Raw genomic sequence first — 10,911 nt, forward strand, 5'->3', positions numbered from 1 at the left:
AAGTTATAATAATCTTTACTGGTACTGGAATATGTGATCAGAGAGAAGCTGGTTTAGAACACCTCTGCCTATTCAGAACACAGAAACACATTTTTATGGTGCAAAGCTACCCTTCCCGTCTTAAAAACTAATGCGTGAGTGAACTTTAGATGAAAGGAATAAGCAACATGCTCAAAAAAAATAGGTATGGTTACTTCTCATTAAATGGGAGGGAAGGAAAAATAAAAGCCTCACCAGTATCTTGTTTTGATTTTCTTTAATGACTAAGTGTTACAAAACCAAGCAACCATGAACAAGATGATTGTACACATACATTCAGTAACTTCAGATATGTTAGCCTGTAACTAAGTTGTGTGATTTGACCTCAATACTTGTTCCCGCCTTACTTTTCCTCACCCTCTCACATGAAGGTATCATAATCAGTGCAGCTCTGAGCTCCTGCTCAAAGTCAGTAGGAATATTTTTGTTACCTTCAGTAGAAAATGTAATAGGACAGACACTGAAAGACTTTTCTGGCCTCTCTTTTAACTTTCTGTACCTCAGTGTTTGCTTTCATTGATCAGAACACTTTTCCTAACTATCAGATTAGTGTTCACATATTTTTCCTTTTGACACAACAGCTTATTTCAAAGGCTGTTACTTGATTCAGACCTAAGACATATATGATCCAAGATGTGCAATTTACATTTATAATCTAATAATTTGATAGTGCAAATAGAAAACTAGCAATTAAGTGGACAAAAAAAAATAAATTCTTCCAGGACAACTCTGTTCAATCCTCACTATTTCAGAGGGACTCCTTGGTAAATCCTGTTGAAAAAACACACTATCTGTTTTGTGTTATTCCTTATGCATGTGATTGATCCCATGAAGGGGAAAAAGTTTTTATAATTCATTGTGTTGAAGACCTTGAGAGATTCTGCTGGATAAGTCTTGCAAGTGCTTCTTTACCTAGCAGAAAAACAAAACACATCACACAAGTTTTAGTAAGACCAGGAATTATCACTGTCATATATTCATATTTTCCTGTCAGTACATGTGACAACAGCAAAGAGCAGACACCAGGGAGATTTCAAGCATTTTAGAATGAGGTCTATAAAACAATCACGCATATCCTGTATAAACATGGAGCACAGGCATGTCTTGAACAACTCCTATGGAAGTCATTCAACTTGCATGGAAAATGAGCACTGGATAATCTACATATCCTCTACTGCCAAGTTAAACTTTCAATATGTATGTACACTGGATTTATACAGACCTTATATCCTAGTTCTTTTGTCTTTTCTTCCAGCATGGTGTATTTCTCTTTGTTTCTGTTCAGATGATCCTTATCTCCAGTTCCCTCTATGTGCTTCAGTTTCTGGTGTGAAATCTCTAACTGTTTCTGATAATGATGGTGTTTTTCAATTTTTGCTTCGAAGTGTTTCAGCTCCTCCTAAAACAAATACACACAGTTTCACAGGATTTTCTTTGCTTCCTCTTTTCCTGCCAAGACTATTTTACTAAGTCAAGCACAGAAAACTTTTTCAGTTCCCTGCTTCTTACGAAGATGTGGACAATATATTATCATCAACACCCAGACATCCAATTTTGAAAGCAGGTGCTGAAAAACTCCTACCGCAGAGTCCTCAGACTGCTGATGGCTGTGAGATGCTAGGAGATGATAGCAGTGAATGCCAAATAAAAGTTTATATATAAGAATAGTGGACTGGAGGTAGGAAGGCAGACAATTTTTTAAAGAAGCCTCTTTTCAAAATCTGATCTTAAATCTGCTGTTTTCTGCTCAGACTTAAACTCTGTACTCAGAGTTAACATCGAGTTAACATCTTTATGTAGAAAAATATCTTTCCCTGAGAGATCTAACTGCAATTCTACTTACCCGAAAAGATTCAAGTTCTTTCTCCGTGAAATTGGCTGATTTGGCCATGTCCCACAAATCAATCACTCTTGGTTCTTCAAATTCTAAACAAACACAACTAAATGAAAATCTGGACACAATGCTTTCATGCCCAACTTCTATGAAAGATGAGCATGCCTTCTGACATACATACACACACATAAATATATTAAGCACTGCATTATTTGTATGCCTATTTAGATGAAATGGGAGAAAATCCAAGTACTTAAAACTACAGTATTGCTGTAGCAGGCATTTTTTAAAAAGCAAAGAAATCCCCAGGAACTGAGTAACACCACTGCTGGCCGTGCATGTTGTCTCACTTACCTACCCTTCTGGGGTCGAGGGCATAATATCCCAACTCATGTGGGCATGGAAGACACAACTATCCCCTTTACAGGTTGTCCTACTGTCCTTCAGTAGGCTTTTAGTATTGGCATCTGAATAGAACAGGGCAGCTGTATCACTTCTGCCTACTGTGGTCAGACCACGTACTGCAATTACATCTTATTGCCTGCCCACTGATTTTAAAGTTTTTAAAATTCAAATTGATCCCAAACAAGCAGAAAACCCTCTGTATCATACCACTGGTTGTGTCATATCCCTGGTGACTGACTTTACGCAAACGCTCAAACCCCTGATTGATGCTTCTTAGCTTTTCTTTGAGTTCTCTGTGTTTGTTGTGCAGGATTTCCTCTTTCACCAGGTTCTCTTCAGGGTTAATAACATTTTTGTGGATATCTGTTGAAGAAGAAGTGTGACTGTGAACCAAATCCTCATAGGTCAAAAGCTCCAGAAAAAAAACCAAATCTGAGGTGAATAAATGATTGTTAGTTCTAAGCATTTGAGCTGAGTGCAAATAAACATCAACACCACACTTTAAGAAGCAGTAATTCCTTTCACAGGTCAGTATTAAAGACCAATACCCCTTAGTGTTGCGGAGGGTAATATTATAGAAATGCTTTTTAATTCCTACCGACCATCAGCTAAGATTTTAGTAAAGAAATGTTCTTATTTCCTAGTTTAGAAACATCCCAAGGAAATGGGATAGGGATAGTTTATGAGTCCTGAGCCTTCTTCCATGGCCATTTTATGAACCAGCAGGCCACTGAATGTTGAAATGCCTTCCAGCAGCTTCCAGCTTGGAGCCTACAATGCAAACATCAAACTGCATATAAGCTTTAGAATACTCTGGCTCTAACGATTTTAGCTGGCATTAGTAGAGCAAGTTGGATTCAGATCCTTAATGCTTTAATATACCATGAGGTGCATAAGATATTCAGGTATATCCTCTTGGGCTCCCAGCTGGTGATATAAAACATGCATGTTCTGCAGACCTTAGGACGACATTTTGCAGCAGTGTTATCTATGCTTGCTGCATGATTTCCAGTAAACTACTATGCCATCATTGCTAATCTGATGGTATTGTCCCTATTTGAAATCAGAGAACTGGAATAATTTTCATTAGCAGGCAAGATTTTTGGCAGCTCATGCACAACTAAACCCAGGAAGTATCTGGAAATGTCAGCATCTGCACACAGTTCTGACAGAAATGTCAGACTTCGGGAGTTTCAAAGGAACTTGGAAACAATGGAGGCAATGGGCACAGAAAACAGTTGTACTGATTTCTAACTGTCTAAATAAAGTTTAGGCACCTTCTGTTCTGCTCACAGTCTCCAGCAGAATATTGTACTCATGGATCTTTTCTTTGTGATGCTTAAATTCTCGCCAAAGCTTATCCAGCTCTTCATCAGAGAACTTCCCAGAGGACTTGGCCTGAAAGAAACATGAGCCCATTATGCCTTCCAGGCCAAGCGCTTTTAAGTACACTCAAACAGCCAAAACTTTTTCCCAACACACTTGGAAAAATATTAAATCCAGCTTTTCCGTAAGATCTTTTGTTTTAAATCCCTTTATATTAGTATGAGGTTAGGATTTAGACATCAATGGATACGGTGGCTTTAATCATGTCAAGAGGAAGTTTCCTTCAGACTTATAAAGCTAGACTTGCTATGGGCTACCAGTGAAAAGTGTCTGTCATTTCTATGCCACAGGAAACAATTTAATACAGAAATAAGGGCCACTGAGCTTCACATGCTACTGTAAGGGGACTGTTTGCATGATGGATGCAACTTGATATAAGTACAGTCTTTAATCTTACTCTATTGGCAAGTGAAGATTTTATCACTGCTGTGCATTTGCTCCGCAGTGATTTGTTCCTCACTAGGCTACTTTTGGCAATTAGGGAAACACTGGTCAGACAGCAGGAGCACTACCCACAAATCTTGTGACTTATTTGCTGCAATAAGTGCTAGAAGGTGAATGTTACTGATACCTGTTCAGCCCCAGCCTCTTTTTTTTTTCTGCTTAGGGAATATTTCTATCTAATGGATTTTACCATTCCCCAAACCACATGACATCATGTCCCCTGCCAAAGCTATATCCAGTTACAGCAACATTGTAAAACCCAGCAATTATTTTTCTCTGCTTTGCTACCACTGCAGTAAACTGGTCTAAGAATTGTTTGCTTTACCTGACTTCCTATTTCTTAAAACTTAAATTATTTAATTCTCAAAGAGTATGACTCTTGTCAGTTTTAATTGCCTAGACTGACAGTTTATTTTTTATATGCATTAATGCAAATCCTGGAAATTTTCATTTGAATACCAGGTTGGGAAAATTCTTATGTAACATCCCCCACTATACATTTCCCTTTTAATCAGTCTATGAAATGGTTCTATTTTAAATACATTTAAAAAAAAAAAACCAGAAACAAGAAAACCAGGAAAATCAGCACGAAGTGTACTACCACACAGTGTAACAGTCCCACAAAGCGAAATTGTGAGTTCAGTAAAATTTAAGGAAAAACTGTTTGTCTCCAATGGATCCAAGATTTTACCCTTCATGCAGACTGCTGCAGGACCTTTCTTTGGTAAAGAGAACCTGCCATGCCTGGTGACCTGGATGCAGATGGCATGCCCTGAGAGCACAGCTCGGCCAGTACTTAAAAGCAGAGTACTAAAGCTATTCAAGTCAGGCAGCTCCCAGAATACACAGATAGTAATTCAAAGAAGAAACACTCTCCAGTTCCCAGAAATCTTACTCACCTTGCTCCATAATTTTTCCAGTCTTGGATCATCTAGTATATCACTTTCTGTACCACCTTTAATGTAGTTAGTATCAACTAGTTGAGAGTCCTTCTTTCCATTCATTCCATATTTAGTCATAATGACTGCAAGGGAATAGAAGATACAGAAATATTAAAACCAACTACAGATGTATGCAAGATGAGAGACTGACTACATCCTTGCTTGCAGAGCTTTAGTTTGCAGCTCACACTGAAAAAGCTAACAGAAGACACAGCGGTCTGGATTTAATGACCTCTTCTGAAAACATTAGGAGCAAAGGAATCTGTCAGCCTCCTGCAGCTCCTTGCTGACCTCCAATGAACTCATGTGTGCTCAGTATCTGGAAAGACAACCTGTTATTTCATGGTTCAAACATAAACACAGGTGTCTAACCATGCATGTGTCTGATGCAAAGTTTAAACTTCTTCTGCAAAGATATGCCTTACCATTTAAGTTGCGTCTAAGTTTGGCTTCCTTCTCTCCATCTTCATCTAGCCCTTCAGCCTTCAGTTTTTTCCAACTTAGCTCATCCTTTTCTTGTATTTTTAGATCACTGTGCAGCTCTGCCAGTTTCACAGCAGAGAGCTGAAGCTAACAAGAAAAGAGAAAGGTTTGTATTTAGTTATATGGAGTCATCTCTTGTGGCAGTGTTACCTCAGAAGCCAGTATAGATGCATAGGTGGTATAGCACAGCATTTTTATTTTAATGCTATGTATCCATCTGAATTTAAGGGCCTTAAGGTATGAGTTTGTGCATACATAACACCCCTTGCTTACAAACACGGCTATGCCCCTGCATAGCAATGTTAACAGAGTCATCATGTTAATGGTGTTCTATGATTCTATGATACTGTGAGACTATGATCATCATCTGGCCTCTCTCAACTCTTCAGCTACTTGGATGACAGTGGAATTAAGTAAGGTTTAAAAATTTGTGTCTTTCTTTGGTATTCCTTCAAGTAATTTAAATAGGATTTTCCTTCCACTTTTAACAGGACTGTCTTCTAAAAATCATTCTACCTTAAAAATGTCCAGTAGCAATAACAAAAAATGTAAAAAAAAAACCCCACAACAAAATATTGATTAAATCAATTTAGTTTCACTAATTTACAAAAGGCAGAACTGACCCAATTTCTCCAACAAGATGACATTACTCCCATGTGTGCAACAAGGATACTTGTGGACCACCTCCTAAACCTATAGATACAGTGAGCTGGTAAATTTTATTTGTGACTATGGTTTTGCAGGACTCTGAGGATGGCCCTGCAGGTCAAGGAGCCACTTCACCAGCTACTTTTACTATGATCAAAGAGCAAAAATTGTTAAGATCACTTCTTAACATGGTTCATGTGCATTAAAAACATACAAACCCTACAGGCATTCCTGTCCATGTAAAAGAACAAAAAGACATTGAGGCTGAAGCTATAAAAAAAAAAAAATTAAGATTTCAATGAATGGTAGGTCAGCATGAAATTTTGTGAAATACAGAGAAAACAGGAATAGAGATAATGACTAATATAATATTGGCTAAGCAGCACTGCTTTGAGACTGACTTCTGAGCTTCTGTATTTTAGACAGTTTAACTCTCCAGTTTAAAACAAAGAAATATAACAAATCATATTAATGCTTCAGAACTTCTTTTTTGCGTGTGCATGTTAATTACAAGAAGGTGAGGTAAGGAAAAGCCCAGAGAAGAACACAGATCCAAAACCACGAGCAGTGTGACTTCCAACACAGCTCTGTCTGAGCCATCTGAGTCCTTCAACCTCCGACCACTCAGTAGCCAGCTCCCAGGAGCTCAGATCCAGCTCTGAACTAGCTGGGCTCATCTGTCCTAGGACAATCTTATGGGGGTTGCCATTAAAATCAGATTACAGATTATGAAAATTCTCATTTTCAGTGAGGAAGCAGTATGCTTAATAAACACAGACCCAGAATTCAGTATTTTTTTTAAACATTAGGCTGATACTGAAAAGATGTAGACATCCACCTGAGTTTCAGCAGGTTACTTGATTATTTTCAGCTAATGCACTAAACTGCTACTGACAGGAATTCAGGAACCTATGGACATTATTGCTTCTGATTTCAGTTGAGGCTGTCCAATTAACTAGTCTTGTGCTACTGAATATAATTATTTCACTAAGTTGTTTTATTTTCAAGTATCTTGCACTTGGCTTACTGAAATAATTTTCTAAAATCTAGAGTAGTTAGAATCACAGGCAAATATGAAATTTATAGAACACATTAAAACTTCTCATCCCTCTAATACTAAAGCAAAGAAGTATTTCTACTGTCTTCTTTACCATCTGCTTTTGGGGAACTGCTTGATGGAAACTAAGCACTTAGAAGGAACCACTTTATTTATGATTTTTAGTATGTGCTAAAGTGAAAAAAACCCAACCTCAATCATGCATTTATTTGCTTTCCTGGAACTGGACGGCCAGAATGTCACTGCTGCAGTGGCACCAAGTAACAACACTTTGCTCAGCAAAACACTGTGCCCTGATCTGTCAGGAGAAAGACTGGGTGAAAAGTTCGCTATAACCAACCATCTCAGCAGTTCTGTGCTCTAATGTCAGGATCCAACTGGCGTGGATTTAATATGTAGTTAGGCTGAGCAGATCCAGTACAAAAACCACCATCAGTAACTTGTATAACAATTAATTCAGCTCCTAAGTACTTCAAAAATGGAAAATACTATTTTAAATGTATGACTTCACATCAAAGACACACTATTGTATAAAAGATTATACAATGCAGTTTAACTCTCCACAGTCAGTGCAATCTCAAAATACAGTTTTCTGTTTTCTAAAAGTGCCAGAGAATATCAGAAATTCTAAACATAAAGTTTGGAGACATCATCAATCAAACATTTTAAAATCTTAATAAAAACTAAGTAAATACATTAAGTCCACTGGTCCTTAAGAGAAAAAAGAAAATATATTCAAATTTCTCCCAATTCCAATAATGTTTTTCTGATTCTCATTACAATTTACTGCAAAACTCAACTGTCCTTTTAAACATTATAAATCCTTTCAAATCAGTTGGAAGCCTTTTGCTTGTGCCATTTATGTAACAAAGAAGTGAATACACAAGCTAATTTAAAGTATATAGCTCAAGCACCGTTTCCTTCAAGATCATCTCATGTAAGACTTTGAATGACATCATATAAAAAAATGTCAACAGGTAAGACTCCACATTACTAACATCAGCCATACGTCGAATAACTAGAAGCAGAGGTGAAAAGTTAAGTTTAATGATTAAATAACAAAGCACCAAGTTCCTTACACTCATTCCTTATTCCTTATGCTGCTTGGATATTAACATCCAAGATAGGCACCTGGCAATTCTGGGAATGAGCACTGGAAATCAAGTTGTTTGTTGTTCACCTACAGACATTACGTGCATTATCATTACCTAGGCCCTCTCTTCTGAAAGGAAATAGTTCTTCAATTTTTTAGGAGTAACATGTCCTAAATTCCAGAGCCTGGAATGGCCAGGAAGCTGGAAGCCCTGATAACAAACAATGCTAGAACTGCATCAGTGGCAACAATCAGCACAGTGGATTGCTAGAAACCAGTGGGCCAAACCATGTACCTTGTGAAACCTACGTAATATTTGTCATTGGTTCAAATAACTAGACTTAGGGTCTGACTAAAAAGAACTCTTGTATTAAAATCACTTTTTAAAGAGTCTATATACAATCTCTATGGAGAGACCCTGGAGGAAGATCAAAACCTCCCTCCCTCGGGGAATTCCAGCTTGCCAGCTCCTGGCTCCCACTAAGTAAGGTTTTGGGGCTTTCTGAAGGACTGCTCATCCAGTTGTGTGTTGCAGCACTGAACTGCAATATCTATCTTTTATGTCAAAACAAAGAAGTTTTTCATTTTCAGTACTATTCTCCATCATTAACAAAATGAAGAAAAGAGTTCGACATTGGTACTCACAAGTATTTCAAAGCAGATCTAACACACAGGCATAGCTCTCCCCTTATTTCAGACCTTGTCCAGACTGAAAAATCACTTTCTAAAACACAGGCTAGGTGCCAATCGTATTCAAAAGTGAAATTTAGATGGTCACAAATTTAGTTCAAATAGTTGTTGCCTCTATAAAATCTGGTCCTCACCTGTACAATTTACTAAAGCTTAGCTATTTACTCTGCAGTTAACTTCAATCTACATTTTAGCATCTTAACATAGGTGACATAAAGCACCTCTGATGTGAATTTCAGAACATCCAGGTATGAAAATAAAAAAAGACTAATTGGAAAAATAAGAGGAAACTAACAATACTATGACTGTAGTTTATTTCTAGTATCCATGTTGTTTCTTCTTCAACTGTCAGGTCACAGCTGGAGTTTCATTATCACACACTGCCCTATGATCTCTTATCTCATCCTTCTCCCTTTGAGGGAACAAGTATTTTTGATACCTTTCGGCATGCTGGGCGGCAACACTATCACGGGAGTTCTATTTTTATACTAAACCCAGGCATGTCCTGCCTCTAACTCAGTAGCTCAGGCTGGGGAATGTCCATCTAGGATACAGGAAATCCAAAATATTTACTATATTCCTTTGCCTGAGAGAACTGACCCTTTTCCAGCCATCACCCTAACTTCCGTGCTCCACAATATTCATGGGATGAATATGGGTGTGCAGTGCGCTCCTCCTCTCCTGCAGGAGCTGTTCTGCTTAGCTGTAATTAAGTATTTCCACTGTAATTGAATACTTTTACTGTATTTTCATATTAATGAAGTATTTCTTTAGCTCAGAGTGAGAGAAATTCAAGTAGCATTGCCAGAAGTAAGGCTCTCATCTGGGAATGGTGATACCCACTTACTGGTCCTCCTGCATGTGTGACTACATCACTCGGTACAAAGGAAGGTGACATAAGCACCAAACTAGAGGGGTTTTTACTCTATTGTGCAGTGAGCTCCTGACCTGCGCAAAGCAGGAACTAAGGCCGTAGGAGATACGAGAGCACCATGCCCCTTAACAGAAGGGATAAACCATTAAACCAGCAGGTGCAGAAGCCAGATCCTCCACGGTATCAGAGAGGTTTCACTCTTTTCCACTTTCTGGGCATGTGGTATCACTGCTAGATTTAAACATAGGCAGATAAACACTTCCCATGATGCACACATATATAGCAGGAGAGGGGAAGGAGATAGCCCCTGAGAGAAGACCTTATCCAACACCGAAGTTCCCAGCCGCCCGGGAGCTAGGCTGTGTCGGATCTGAGCTGCCCGCCAGGACCAGCCAGACCTCAGAACCAAACCCAAACCACAGCCACCACAGCCCGGAGGCCCATCACCAAGCCGGGGCCTGTCGAGGCGATGCCTGGCCGAACAGCCTCGCTTTGTCCTCACACACAAGTCCCCAGCTCCAACCGCCGTCCGCGCCGCTTCTCCCGCAGTCCGCCATCTCCCGAGGCGGCTAACAGGGAACGAGTGTCCACACCAGCCAAGCACGACCCTGGGTCCCCCTCGGAGCTCTGCCAGGGCAGCCCCTCGGAGCGCCGCCATCCTCCCCGTTCCGCCTCACTCACCCGCTGCGCCTTCTCCCAGACCTGGTTCAGCCTCACCACACGGAACTCCCCGGCTTCCCGCCGCTTGGCGCCGGCGGCCGCCAACCCCTCGTTGGCCTCCCGGGAGTACTTGCCGGCCTGGGAGGCAGCGGCCAGAAGCAGCGCGGCAGCGAGAACCGCCAGAGCCCGCGGCGCCGCCATGTCGCGCTGGGCGGGGAACTACAACTCCCGAGCAACCGTGCGGCTTCCCCGCCTCAAAGCACCGGGCGGCGGCTGCTGGGATGCGGGTTGCGCGCCCTCGTCGGCGGGGAAAGGGGTGTTTGTATAGGGAAACAGGCTGAAAATCCGGTTTAGGTG

General features: G+C 40.1%; 1 protein-coding gene across 1 annotated transcript; it reads right to left on the bottom strand.

Annotated features, from left to right (window-relative positions):
• Positions 1-255: 255 nt before the first annotated feature.
• LRPAP1 (LDL receptor related protein associated protein 1) lies at positions 256-10,794 on the bottom strand. The gene is made up of 8 exons (XM_061467987.1): positions 10,576-10,794; positions 5,475-5,619; positions 5,008-5,132; positions 3,556-3,676; positions 2,486-2,641; positions 1,883-1,965; positions 1,262-1,438; positions 256-951 (listed from the first exon to the last, which is right to left on the bottom strand). The coding sequence occupies exons 1-8, from the start codon at positions 10,753-10,755 to the stop codon at positions 886-888; spliced, it is 1,053 nt and encodes a 350-aa protein (XP_061323971.1). The 5' UTR covers positions 10,756-10,794; the 3' UTR covers positions 256-885.
• Positions 10,795-10,911: the final 117 nt, after the last annotated feature.

This window comes from Pezoporus flaviventris, unplaced genomic scaffold, assembly GCF_033815535.1.
Source record: "Pezoporus flaviventris isolate CSIRO_AGI_PZ_B2104156 unplaced genomic scaffold, CSIRO_AGI_Pfla_v1 ptg000002l, whole genome shotgun sequence".
Classification (NCBI taxonomy): domain Eukaryota; kingdom Metazoa; phylum Chordata; class Aves; order Psittaciformes; family Psittacidae; genus Pezoporus; species Pezoporus flaviventris.